Source organism: Nymphaea colorata, unplaced genomic scaffold (assembly GCF_008831285.2).
Source record: "Nymphaea colorata isolate Beijing-Zhang1983 unplaced genomic scaffold, ASM883128v2 scaffold0112, whole genome shotgun sequence".
Classification (NCBI taxonomy): Eukaryota; Viridiplantae; Streptophyta; class Magnoliopsida; order Nymphaeales; family Nymphaeaceae; genus Nymphaea; species Nymphaea colorata.
In genome coordinates this window covers 31,059-45,763 of record NW_022204618.1, presented here as the reverse complement: position 1 = coordinate 45,763, position 14,705 = coordinate 31,059, and the positions used below count along the sequence as shown (strand labels likewise).

The window sequence follows — 14,705 nt, the reverse complement described above, 5'->3', positions numbered from 1 at the left end:
CAGGCAGGTAATCACTGATGAAGATATGCAGTCCAGTGTAAAAGGGGTCTTTTTCTTTGCCAATATCGTTGATTTCTCGAATATACTCTTCCACTTCTTTCAAATTTTCATAATTGGTGATTCTCCTCAGTTGTGGACGAGACAATTTGGGAGAATTGATGATGATTACGTGCTAATACTCAAGAAACTCAGAGATGAGCGTGGCTTCAAGCTGGTTATAAAACCTTTTGTTTTCACCGTGATAGTAGACGAAGTATGTTGAGAGAGCGTAATCCCGAATGCTCAGGTAATACTAATTCGTGTGCAGCAAGATAGCCAACTAAAGGTATTGAATCAGCTAGTATTTCCGCTATTTTTGAAGTAATTATTGCGAAGTTCTGCTATCATGTCATTCGTGGAATCCTTAGTCAGCATTTCCGTATTAGATCCGTTCATGTAGAAGTTCTTGCGTGCGGAATCGCTGACCTTGAGGTTCCTGACGACATCAGAAGCGTATGTGCGCAAGGTGGAGATATGTCTCATGAGTGTTTTCTCTACCAAAAAGATGTTCTTTGCCTCGCCATACTTCTTGGGCTTTGATTGCCTGCTCTACTCGGCATTGTTCAAGAATTTATATCCGATCGGCTCGACATGTCCTGCGGGTTGAGAGTGGCGGTGGTGTAGAATTTGCTTCTTTTGTAAATGCAGCTCATCCGCTCGACAAGGTGTCAATTATAAATTATATGCCCTTTTAAAAATGCCGACCACATTAAGCCAAGATATTTAAATAAATGAATGTTGCATTTGTTCTAAAAGAGAAATCATCATAGCTTTGAGTAACGGCTAAGGAATTCGTTGAAAATGCCGAAATATTGCTTTCCTCCTTGGTACCAAGTTTCGTTATGAGTTCCATTAGGAACCTAAAAAGAGTAATGCTCCAATTTGTATTTAATGCATTCCTGTTATAGTTGGTCCATCAACTTCGTCGGCACGATTTGATCTCTTCGCCCCTTTATGAACAGCACTGGAGTATGGAGGTCCTTCATTTGTGATTGTTGATAACTATTGGAAGTGGAGGCCCAAAGGAAGAATTTCAGTGGAAACAAGACACTAGGGACAATGTTTGAAGCAACATCATACACGCTGGTAAAGGTGTTTTCCAAGATCAATCCCTTAGCTGCATGCTTGAATTACGGTCTGGAAAGGACGTGAACAGCTGCAGCTCCTCCTAAGCTTCTTCCGAAAACAAAAAGAGGCAAATTTTAATTCTTTGAGATCTAAATTCCCCTCCTGAGTATAGCTGCTGCATCCTTCATGATTTGAGACTCATTTGGCTTAGAATTTCCATCACTCTAAGAAAAACCACTATAAGCAACCAGCAATATGTTGGAATCGGAATTTTATAGGAATGACTTTATGTAGAAGAGCCGTCCACCGATATCTTGATAAGGAAATTGTTACTTCCTGCATTTTAGTGAAAATAAATGATGATTTGGGAAGGATTTGGGTGCTTGATATACCAGCCTCTCAAGGTGTGACTACCTTCTGTAACGATTTCAATGTCCTATGATGCCAATCCTTGCTAACTAGGATGGCGAAAACCTTATTGGTTTTGATTGTTGTGCCTTCCGCCGACATCTTAATACAATAAATTGTACCTGGATTAACCACCAACTTGTAGTGGTATTTACGCATTAACGAAACAATGAGTGTAGCGGCAGCGATTGATATGGAGGTCTTGGGATGTTCCTTTACAAAGCCAATCCACCGTTCCATTTACTACTTGATTCGCTTCATAATCCTAATTATAATCTGATAAAAGAATAGGATGCCACTCCAAAACCAAAGGTAAGATTTCTACGTGCCATCGCTCACAGTCAATCAAAAGCAAATGAACCAATACCTTATACAGTGCTACTGGTAATGGTCGTCTTCGTTGCAATCATCTTGACGGATGCAGTAAGTCTGAGAGAATTCGCAAATAAACTTACGCACATAATAGGAATCATAATATAAGGACTAATCGCGATCATCCCTGAAACCTTTTCATACATATGGGTAATTTTGCAGAGCATTTTTGATTTTTTATTATGAATTTATCTCACCGATAATACGCAGCAAAAACTATATCGATAAAAAAAGGGTGGAGTTTGATGATTTGATATCTGTTGATTCGGTAGTTACCGATTGATTGATTAATAATTAATAATTAAAAGTTCGAATTAAAATGAATCCGTACTTTAACTCGTCGTTCACCTTTCAAGACACGCGAATGTCGCCCTACGGTTACGGTCAAGTGACCACATCCTCACAGTTGAGGCAAACCTATCCTCCTCAACCATTAAACAGCATCGATTCCATGTATACAACCGTTCAACCGTACTACAACAAGGAGTTTCTGCTGGCTACCTTCGGCAACAAGCCGAATACATCCAAATCTTCCTCACCCTTGCCCACGAGGACAAGCTCAAGCTTTACCTGCTTATGTAGTAGAAAAAAATATACGGAGAAATCACCGATAAGGAAGTTACCAAAAAATTCTAAAGGAAATTGCTCAAAAATTACACAACTATAACGCCTTCCACCAAGCAAAACCCACCAATCTTTAGAATAGCGAAGAAAAGAAGAAAAAGTAGCTCTAAAGCCAAATCGATAGCTTCTGCTAAAAAAGCTTCCAGAAATTGAATCTTATCAAACTCGCAGAACAAAAAAATTCAGAACCTGCCAACACTCCCTACCAGGAAGTCGAAGAACTTGATAGTGGGTCGAGTCTACTGTCGAGCAAGCTCAACCAGCAAAACCAGTGGAAAATCATTCCCAAGGATACAATGCAAATGAGTATCAATTCGACCTCACCTTCGAAAGCAATAAATAAAATCTAACCAAAACCTAATATTAGTATACACCACCAGCACCCCAACAGCAACCAATCGTCTTCAGCATGTTTAACTTTGATACAACATGGAGAGAGCCATGACCAAGGATCTTGGGCTTAAAGATACATAAAAACTAAGCATTTGGGAAATGGAATTCGTTAAACTTAGTTGAAGAATAATGAGCCAAGCTTGCATGAAGTATTTAGGAAAAAAGAACCAGCACAAGAAGACATGACAAAGAAACCATAGAGTGCAAAAAACTTTGAGTAGAGCCATGTTAGAAAAGCTAGTTTTGATATCTTTGCAAGCCAAACTGCAGCTAATAACCTAGCTGTTTCAGGAAACAGCGATTTTGACTTCAAGTTTATTCAATAATAAACCTCATTCAACGACTAAATAGTTCAAAATACTTACGAATCTTCTTTGCTTAATTTCGATGCATCGATAAACTTTAACACCAACGCTAATCATTACCCTACAGAAACATACATGCTGCTCCAAACGTCCAGTCCAATATATAGATTCCTATTTAAATGGACGATGATGAAGTTGATTAATAGGAATAAGAATGGAATGATGGATTTTAATCAGGAAATGTAGTGGAAGAGCCAGTCTCATACCAGAACCACCAAAGCCATCAAGATCTGAGTAAATTAACTATTCTCAATGCTAAAAGATTGTAATACCTCCTCATTAACAGCTAGCTTTTGATTTCCCATATAAACGAACCATGTCCCTGCTCTTCCCACTCCTCAACCGCTTACTCATCATCATATCAAAGCGAAATCTTTTCGATTTTGATGTATTTGAAAGCAAAGTAGCTATATAAACGCCTGTAATAAACCATGAGACTGCTGATCTTTTCCTTTCCTCTCATGGCCAATCAAAGCAATAGACCATAGCCACCGATATTCAGGATATCAACGATGATTTCCTTATCGTTGTTCCTTAAATTCCACAGGAAATCATCCAAACAGTTGTTGATTTGGACGTAGAGCCAAACATGCTGATGAATTCCCAACTTTATTTACCTGAAGACGAGAAAAAATACGATATTATCGACAACTTAAAGGTCTAATTTTCAGAGTCGGATAAAGCCTTCATCAAAAAATAGTTACGACATAAATCGTTTGAATGCAATGCTTCATTTTACTTGACCATCATCAATCATCTTCGATCTGCAAACCTCTAATCCTCTCCTGAGTATTAACATTTTTCTGAACAGTATAAAATCGTAAAGGAAATGCATGAGCTGACTGCAAAATATACTTCAGTTGTTGAGGAGTAAGATGAAGAGAAGGTGGAACGTGCGTTGAGACAAAGCAAAGCTCTTTACAACAAGATATATAATAAAAGTACGATAACTGAAAAATACGTTGAGCATCTTTTAAGTGACAAGAACAAGTAAAAAGGCTTATGTTATAAGCTCGGAAAGATTCTTATTGATTCCTGCATCAACAATGATCTGATTGCAAGGTCAAGTTCACAATAAAAGCAATAGAATGTATTTAACTCTTTTTGCATGTTGTTCATCTTGTAGAAAAATAATACCCTCAATAAGCTGAAAAACTATGCGGAGCTAATCATCAATTACACGAATCAAGAAATAGAAAGATGCAAATCCTTAAATGATGAAGTCTTTAGAGAGGTTGAAGAAAAGGCTGATACTTTTCCAGCGATTTTAGTATACATAAAGGGATTGCTCCAGATTGCATATCTTTGCGAAAGGATGATCCAACTGATGAAGGTTTGCACGATAAAGACAAACTCGAACTTGGTGAAAACACTTAAAAATTGCAAATAGATAAAGAACCGCTTCAACCGATACGCTTAAGCTTAGAATAATACTCTTTATCCTCATGATTACGGCAAGATCTTAAAGCACTGCATATAAAAAAACTACAGTCTTTATGACCTTCATGTTAAATTCTCATAAACAGTGTAAAGACTTCCTGTTTGCCAACTGTGCTTACTTGAGATTGGAGATAGTGGAGAGCATATCGAGGAAAAGGGATGGTATCATTATTCTTGTTTCAATTTGATGAAGTCAATACAAGGTCTGGACTACATTTGAACTAAAATGATCCTGTATTTATATAAGCTCATCATATAGTATTTATCATATCATTTCCTATGTGCGCCATACTTTTCGTATTTACCACTGATCTTCCCGTCGAGATGATTGGCGAAATCACCAACTATCCTTAGAACAGCTTTAGAGTTTTTTTGGGCTTTCAGCCTTGAACTTGATCTCAATTCTTTGACCATTTTAGCGAACTAAACCGGTTTCATTATGTCATCGTTTTTGCTGTCTTGAGAGCCTTTGGGATTAGCTTTTTTTCGAGTTTTTCTTCATAATAATTTTTAACCTTTTCCACTTTTAAGCCTTTATTCTCAGTTCTTGTTGTTTAGTCATTGATAGGCTCTGTCTGGTCTTTTTGAGTTTCAGATTGATGAATCTTTCATCTTCCTTGATTTCTGGTAGATCTGCTCAGAGGAGATTCTATCATTTTTTAGGCTGCGAAAAATGTTATGATTTCTATTTTGTGATCCACTCATGCTTGCACTTTTACTAGCTCGGTCTAAGCTGAAAGATTAATGCCTTTGGGTGTAGTTAGTGAGTGGCTAAAATATTTTACTCCTGGTTCTTGTGGTCCTTGAATTGGAATGCAGCAATTAGATGAAGTGTTATGATCACGATATTTAGCTTTATGTTTTGAGTTTATATGGCAAGGGATGATGCTGAACGTTTCATGTTGTTAGGGTTGTTAATTTTGGAATATTTGAACCGTTTCTTTTATTTTTTCGTCTCCTCCTCCATGCTTATAACTTTTTAGCTATTTTATTAAATTTATAAACAAAAATAAATGATAATTATTTCGAAACTCCAAAGAAAATCTAGAATATTAATCAATAAACATGCCAAGCTACAATTCACTTATACTTTGCTAACTTTATAATGATAATCTTATGGACTACGATAAATATATCGGAGGAAGAAAAGTGAAAAGAATAGGGCAAACTAATAATAATCCCTTGAAGTATTACCACATCAACATAGATAGAAAGGAAAGCCATTTTGAACATACGGTCCATATCATAATCCCTGAATAGCCTATTTGAAGAGATATCCATGTACTCACCATCCATGGTTAGTCCTACAGCAAGTCCCATCAAACAGCACACAAACTCCAATACCACTTTCAACAATACTCCCATCAAGCAATTCATGCTCGCACCCACTTTCAAAAAATAAAGCCATACCAAAAGCTCACAGAATAACCCCTAAGTAAAACCGATGAAGAAAAAATCTATCTCCTCTATCCATTTTACCAATTATATGAAACCCATCGGAAATGTTAGCGAAAAATTCAAAGGAATTTTGGAGAAATAGAAAAAAATGAGAGAAATGGAAGAGGAAAGAGAGCTATAGCATATTAATAACTTGAAGCAAATGGCTAATCAAGAATATAGGGACGTTACGCCTAAATATCAAGGCTATGATCAATCAAAGACGGCAAAAGAAGAAGCTATAGCGCATAGGCTAGTCGAAAAGTCCTAATCCGAGATGTCAGGAGTCACATTTAAGCCGAAAATCAATAGAAATATAGAAATCAGTAAGCCATTTGAGGAAAGATTGAAGCAGAGCTAAAAGACCAAATAATTACGATCCACCTAGATAATAAAATAAGTGATGAAGGGAGAGACCTACCATCCCAAAATAAACGCTCACAAGCAATCATAATCCAAGATAAAGAGTATCTGGAACAATCCACCCAAAAAAAAGTAATCATAGAGCCCAATTTCCAAATCATTCAGGGAATAATCAAGCCAATTCAGTGAACTGTGGTCCAATTTGCACTCCTAGAGTCCTGTGAAGATGAAAAATTTATCCGATTTTGATTTTATTAATAAAAAATGATGTTTATTGCTCTACTAATTCACTTTTATTTTACTGAGTTGTAAATATCTTCATGCGACACGTCTAGATCAATCTCAACGTTCTCATCCATAGGGTGAAACTGCAAGTCAGGTTCCCCTGTTCCCTTTTGGCCGTCCTCAAGGTTGGTAGCCATTGCGTCATATAGAGAACGAAGAAGTACCTTTCGGGACTGAAGTTCCGCTACGAGTGGGATAAGCATACCTCTAGCTTTCAGCAGCGCATCGGTTCAGTCTCTATTTCGATACCCTCCGAAACGCATTTTCAGAGAAGAAGGTAGAGGATGAGTAATTTAGATCTCGGTCGGCATCTTTCTGACCACCTCCAGTGGAAGGATCCCCGCAGGAACAGCATCAATACATACCAACATGCTCAAAAAAGGCAGTAATAGACTCACTCTCAACATCTAGAAATGCCCAGATAAAAATGCCTTTATCGAAACCAGTATCACTTATCAAATCCTTAATGAAATAGAGTTCGTCCAGAGCACAGAACACATCACGGATCTACCTTTAGGAGACGATTACGCGAAAAGCCATCCCAATTTCGGACAGAAAAGTCGCCAAAAGACTTTCTAAGGCGCAACGAGTGGCTTCACCTCACCTAAAGGCTCGCATGGAGGCTCTGATCTCAAGAAAAGCACTGATAAGTTTGAATAGCTTCAAAGGTCAAAGGCATAAAGCTCGAAAAAACAGTATCAGTTTGAAATGGAACAATCCAGCTTCGCCAAGAGGAAAGCCGACGAGAAAAGCGAACGCTAGTATACCACTAATAGTCCCAGTAACGACTACACTTCCAAGGTAAAACTGAGTGAACTGGAAAAATAGCTAAAAACAGTCCAGAAAAAGTATGAGCAAGCAGCCATGGAGCTGAAAAGCGCAAGCTCAAAGAAGGACATATTGTAACGAGGACTGAAGTAAGCGTAAGGACAGCTGAAGATATTCAAATAAAAATACGAAGATTCCGTGCAATCGAGCGAAAACATCCAAAAGAGATTCGAATACAAGTAAAGTTCCTACAAGGAGCAGATAAAAAATCTAACATAGAAATTAGCAGCTTCTGAGAACGAAAAGCAACAGATGATATTCGAGAAAAACGATATAGTCACTGACTTTTAGGAAAGGGAAAAAACTCTTAGGTTGAGCATTCGCTAAAAGGAAAAGCAACTTACAGACGAGAGAAATCGGCTCGCCAAAAGAAACGAACAGTATGCCAAGGAACTGGCAGATATGCAGGCGAAAACTGGAGAATACGAGCTTAAACTGGCATAAATGGGAAGAGATTCCACCGGCTTGACCAAAAATAACGAACTGCTGGAGGATAAAATCCAAGCATTACTCTCGCAAATCGACCAAATCAAATAATCATACCAGTCCTAGAAGAGCAAACGAGAGTAGCTGGAAGAATCTCTTGCCAATAATTTAGACCTTGAGGACGAGAAGAAAAAATTGAAGAAAAAATTGCAGAACAGGAACAGTAGATAAGCAAACACCTCAAAAATGCAACAATCTTAGAGTCTAATATCCAAAAGCAAGTCAAAAAACAGAATAGGTTGAACTTGCTTTGAAAGAAAAAACAAACGCTTTGAAAAATCTACAGAAAGAGCAGGATAGCCTGAGTAAGGATATTGAATCCCTCAAGAAGAGTGTATAGGAGAAATAGAAGAAGATCGATGAGCTCAATAACGTCAAGCAGGGCTAAAGCTCAAAAGTGGAAGCCCTTTCCTAGCAAATCCGCCAGCTCTAGAGAAAGAGTTCGGAATAAGCAAAAAATCTGAAAAAATAGCTAAAGGAGAAGTAGATAAAGATCCAAACCCTATGCAAGGAGAGCGAAGACCAAGTGGACACAATCAACGAATACAACAGCAGGATCGAGAGACTTTAAGCAGAAATCATTAATCTCAATGCAAAACTCATCAAATTATAGAACTAACATGAAGAACTCCACAAGAGCAAATCAATTCTCGAAGAAGAAGTGATAGAATTGGAGGTTAGTCTGTCAAGCTAGGTTCGCAGCAAAGAGTAATTACTTAATGCATGCAAGGCAGAAATAAATTCTAACTATGAGACAATTAAAAGGCTTTAATAGAATATTAAAAAATTACAGAACAACAAAGCCACCAAGAGTAGGAAGATGCCTTCAAAATCTCAGTCCTATAGCAAAAAATAACTTCTCTTGAACACGAAACCGAAGAATATCAAAGCCAAATCGATAGACTTAAGGCCGATATAAAGACACTCTAGGCGGCAAAGGTGCAAGGACAGGCAAGCAACTAATAGCTATAATACACGATAAAGATCAAGAACAACGAGATTGCCTTTCTGAAAGAAACAGCGGAAAAGAATCACCAAGAGATCAGCGAACTCACCTGCAAAGTCAAAGAAATGTCCATCAGCAACGCAAAGATGAACGATCGGCTGATAGAACTGGATATAGAGGTAGAAAGCTTGAACGATCGACTCAATGAAGCCCATTAAAATGGTTCAGGAGTACAAGAAAAATTCAAAAACTATGTCCAAACAAATTGGGAAAAAGTAACTGCATTCCTCAATGCATTCCTCACAGGATCGAAGGTTCAATTCGCTCCCATCCACCAGGAAGCTTAGATCCAGCAGCTAATGAACAGCGTCATCAATAAGGTCAACCAAGTCTATACCAACTATGAATAGGCTTACAAAAAGCTGGAGGAATAACTTTAAGGAGAGAGAAATGAGTCAAACCAGTTGAGGCTTGAAGTGGAGGATAGGCTGCAGGAGAATGAAGAGCTTAGGAACCATCTGTAAGGACAATTACAGAACTAACTGGATAATTGCAATCATCAAATTAGTGCTTTATAGGCTGAGATTGCCAACTTGAAAGAAGTCAATACTTCCCTTTCTGAGGAACTGGACAACCTCAACAGCGCACTGGAGAGCAAAACCGACGAAAATTCCACCCTCAAATCCAACATTCAACAACTGTAAGAACAGGCGAGATAGAAGGAAAGGGAGTTTTCGATGACCCAATCTAGAGAAACCAGCAGGTTCCAGTAGGAGTCAGCCAATCTCAAATCTACCATCGCTAGCCTTCAGGACCAAGCAAAGGCATAAGCTAATAAATTCACATAGCTGACATCCAAATTCAACGAAAAGACCAAAGAACTCAAATAGCTGTAAAAGAAAACTTCGGAAGAGATCAAGAAACTCACAAGCGAGAATGAAAAATTGAATGGCCAGATAGCCAAACAGGCCAAGGAGATAGAGGCGAAGGGAAACCTGAACAATCGGTATAGCGAAATATAGACGGAACTCAGGAGCAAGCTGGAACAGGCAGGAAAGGACAACGCTGCTCTCAAGGAACTAAACGAAACCATCAGGAAGCGGAATGAAAAGGCTGCCCAAAAGGAAAAGGAACTTGAATAGACCATCACCGGTTTGAAAAGCGGTCAATTCCAGCTCAGCAGCAAACAGTCAGATCTATAAAAGCAACTGAGGGAAAAAACTGCTGAGCTAGTTGCTTCGCGAGAGCAAAACTACACAGTATAGAATGAAAAGAAAAAATTAGCTCAGGAGCTATAGATAGCCAGCGCCCTCATCAAGGTCAAAGAGGAAACCCAGAAAAAGCAAGAAACATTCATCAAGAACCTATAATCAGAAAAGGCAGCTCTGAAGGACAAGGTGAAGACTCTATAACTGACCTCTACCTAATACGAGAAGAAGAGCCAAAAAGAGATCTCTCTACTGAGCGAAACAAAGGACAAATTCGATAAGCAGCTCTAGGAGACGAAGCAAAAGCTGGAGGCGGCTCAGAAGGAGATCCTCAACCTCTCCAAGAACAGCCAGGAGACCACCAAGCAGCAACTGGACTAGATCAAGGAGCTGAAGCTCAAGATAAAGGACACAGAGGATCGGCTGAGTGCCGCTGCTAAGAACCTGGCGGATCAGGAGAGATCGCACTCGTTGGAGGACCAGTACCTGAAGCCAGTGAGGGACAACCTGCAGCTGCTGAGGGGACACATGGCCGAGTACTCCCGCGTGGGCGACCAGTTCGAGTCCAACAAGAACAAACTGCTCAAACTGGCCACCGTCAAGGCAGAACTCCCCACCGACAAGTACATTGGAGAGCGCATCCGGGAGGTCAGCTTCGCCTACAACAAGCTCAAGGTCTTCATCCTGGGCAGCGAGCTCAGCGAAGCCTCTAAAACCCAGGCAAGCGAAGAGATCAAGAGGGTGCAGGTGGCGTTGGACCGCGTCCTGCGGGGGGAGAAGTGAGCAGGGGTGATAATTTGTTTCATATGATAAAATAAGGCCTGCGGATCAGAGCTGTTCGTCCTCTGCCTCCATCTCAGCCTCCACCTGGCGATTCTTTTTATTCTTGATTTCGGTCTCCATGCCGGCGATGAGGTTGTCGACGTCGGTGTCATCGACTTCGTCCTCGGCCATCTCCATGGAGTCCTGGATCATCTCGTTCATGAGCTGCATGCGTTCCTTCTCGGTGGAGTAGGTCTTCATGGAGTTTTGGAACTGCTCGATGTTGATCTTGTTCTTGGCGCTGCCCATTATCTTGGCCATGCCGCTCATCACGTTGGCCATCTGGTCCATCGTCACCATCGATTGCAACCTGAATCGGAAGGAACCTACTCGAACAGAGTGTTCTGCAATTGCGCATCTAAGTTCTTGTATTTTTTGATAAAGCCCTGGTTCTTGAGGATATTTTGAGCGAGGTTGCGCTTATTCACCTGAGTGGCCTGCTGTGTACATTGGGGTTATTGCCATTGAGTAATTTTTTGAGATCTTTTTGCATTTTCTTATCGTTCATTTCCAGTTTCATGCACTCGCGTTGAAACTCCCTCCTCATTTTGCTGATCTCCTTGGTATATTATTGCACCTGTTCTACAATAGGGGCGGAAATACCCTTCAAGGTCTTCTCGGGCTCCTTCGGCTTCGGCGGCTACGATCCCATTAGATTTAATTATCAAATACAATCATCCCATAGCTTATCAGATCAGATTTATACAGACATATGCTCTTATAATATTTTATCACAACCATACAGGTAGACTTAGATAGGGTGGGGCTCCATGCAGGAACCAGCGACAAAAGAACTGATGGAAATAAATGGAAAGTTAATCTAAAACACAGAAGATCATTTCCTTTGGGACCTGATCTTGAGAGGTTGAAAATTGGAGACGCACGTGCTGGCCTCCTTGAGGTAGTGCAGAGAGATGCTTTCGTGGGTCATCATCTGCGAGAGCCTGCATAGCACAATACCTACTTCCTGGCCTTGCGCGGGAGCTCTCGGAATTACTTGAGACCAGTCGAGGGAACCTTACGCTTCTTTCTCTCGTTCTCGATCAACTCTTGGATTATGTCCTCGCAGGAGGAAGAGGCCACGTTCTTCTTGTGGATGGGGTGGTTTATGTGCTGCGTTGCGGAGAGGGATACCTTGAAGTAGTCTGCGTAATGCTATTTGCAGACGAAACAGTAGCTGGAAGTTGGCTTCGGCTGGAGCTGGGTTATGCTAGCCTTACGAGGAGGGAGCTGTGGAGACACTCCTGCTGGGTTTTGTTCAAAAAGGCATCCCTGTAGTGCTGGTCATGGTGTGCGATATCGTCCTGAGTGGAGATTGGCATACCAGTCCATTCTAGTGGGTGAAGGCTGGCGTATAATGTTTGCGATCATGGTTGAAAGCGGGGACTTGAATGTGCGACCTATTAGAGATAATGCATCAGATACTCAACATCGAGGGGGGCGGGGGTGTTGCTACGGGAGGCGCTGAGGGGCGGCGGGGATTTCTTGAGAATGAATGCGTGAGTCGATTGCAGCGAAACCTCGCTGTTAGTTGCTGTGCACAACTCAAACATCATTCTAATAATTATTATAAGTGGCCCCGCAGGATAAAGTAGAGGGAGGATTTTGGGAGGGACGGTAGGTTAGGGGAGGGGTATTAGTGGGGGTGCGTGAGGAGGCTCTAACTAAATAATCATGATTAATCCTTTTATTGCAAATAACGACAGCAACTACCTCTTCCGCAAGAACTACCAGTTCATCGCCAAGCCGCAACCGCCGCCCCCGCCCTCCACCTTCTCCGCCTCCAAACTCAACTTCCTCCAGAGCAGGAACCCCTTCACGCCCCCGCTCCCCCCTCCGCCGCCTCGCCCCTCCCCGCGCGCTCCCTCTCCAATAGCAGAGTCGGCATCGGCAGCGCCTCACGCGAAAAACTCTTCCTCGGCAAGAGCAGATGCTCGAGGAGGCCGACGGATGGAAACGGGAACTGGAGTGGCAGGAGCGGGGAAAACTGCAGGCCTACGGGGCGGAGGGACTCAGGTACAACGCTTACACCACCTACGCTCCCAACAGCTACGAGAGCAGGCAGGAGGAAACCCCCAGGCAGCGGAGCAGGAAGGAGGAGCTTATCTATCAATAATAACCCACCTTCAACGATTACTACGGATCGTACTCGAGGCCAATCGAGATAAAGCCCCCCAGGACAGCCCGCGAACCGCCTCCCCCTCCGCCCACGCACTCCCAAACCAATTTCCACACGAAGTCCTAGAGCACTGCCAGACGGACACGGTAGCACTTCACGGACGAGATCAACGAGGAGGAGTACTAATCCAGCACTTCGGAGTGGGGCGGAGGGAGAGGAGCAAGTACGAGATGGACGTTGAGCCCATCCGCGAGTAGTCGGGACGCTAGTCGCAGCGCCAGTCGAAGCTGATGGACATGTTCGGCTCCGAGATGGACGAGCGGTTCAAGCAGTCGATGCAGCACAACTCCTACGCCTCCTACTACATGGACGACCTGGTGGAGAGCAAGCAGTCCAAGTTCGCAGCCAAGAAGCACTACCTGGAGGAGTCAGACGTGAATAGGTTCTAGTCGGCCAGTCCGCCCACCCTCACCGTTGCGGGGAAGGTGTATTACCAAATACCGGTGTGAGCGTATGGAAGAGGAAGCGTGATAAATAATGACTATAGTTCATGAGGGACACATCATCTATCAATATACATCGCTCTTCCAAACTATGAAGAAAAATAAGGGATATAGTTTTGTGGAGAGTATTGAAATGGGCAGAAAACCATCGAATTTTGCATTTTATTGCTGTTTATGCATTGATTGGCGTTCTTCCTTTTTTAAGCTATTTTAGAAAAGAAAAAAGTAAAAAATAATCACTATCAGCATCTCCCAAAATTCTTTATCCTTGGACCGCCCTATCAGAACAGAGCCATCCTTTCTCCATTCGGCGTAATTAATCTCTAAATACACTTCCCATAATATAGCTTCCATTTTCTTTATAGAATATTCCCCAAACTTATCACCCTTATAATCCTTTTTCGAAAATGAAATAATCCAAATGCAGAAATTTTGCAGCCAAACTCCAACAAATCCTCGATGTACTCCTTATCCTACCCAGGACGCCGCCTTCAGCTCGGTCATCTGCTGGTCTGACAAAAATACAGTCATTGAGATCCTGGACCCCCTGGCAATGGAACAATCAATTTTGCCCGTCCATTTCAGACAGACCAAGTACGAGAGCTTCGTGCGCCAACTCAACCTCTACGGCTTCAGGAAACTGAAATCCCATTCAAGCAGCAAATTCACGCACCCCATGCTCAAGCAGGGATCCAAGTAAAGATGCGTCTAGTCAGGTTGGCCGCCATTTCCACCATCAAGAAAACGCAGAAGAGAATGGAAGAGGAGGGAAAGGGGATGACGAATAGTGGGTAGAAGTGGAGGAAGGGGAACGGGAACGGGGATGAGAGTTGGGAAGAATAGTAGAAGAATAATAATCTGATGGGTAAACCTTGCGTGGAAAATGCAAGCAGCCACACCTAAAACGCAAGCAATAATAATGAACAGAAGGCAATTAATGCATACCAATCGAGTAGTTGCCCTGCAGTTCCTGCTGGAACATCAATCGTGTATATTCCT

The 14,705-nt window shown here is 41.7% G+C and overlaps 1 protein-coding gene across 1 annotated transcript; it reads left to right on the top strand.

The window, feature by feature from the left end:
* The first annotated feature begins 13,493 nt into the window (after positions 1 to 13,493).
* LOC116268100 (uncharacterized) lies at positions 13,494 to 14,406 on the top strand. The gene is made up of 2 exons (XM_031649907.1): positions 13,494 to 13,645; positions 14,145 to 14,406. Exons 1-2 carry the CDS (start codon positions 13,494 to 13,496, stop codon positions 14,404 to 14,406), a joined length of 414 nt encoding a protein of 137 aa, XP_031505767.1.
* The last annotated feature ends 299 nt before the right edge of the window (positions 14,407 to 14,705 follow it).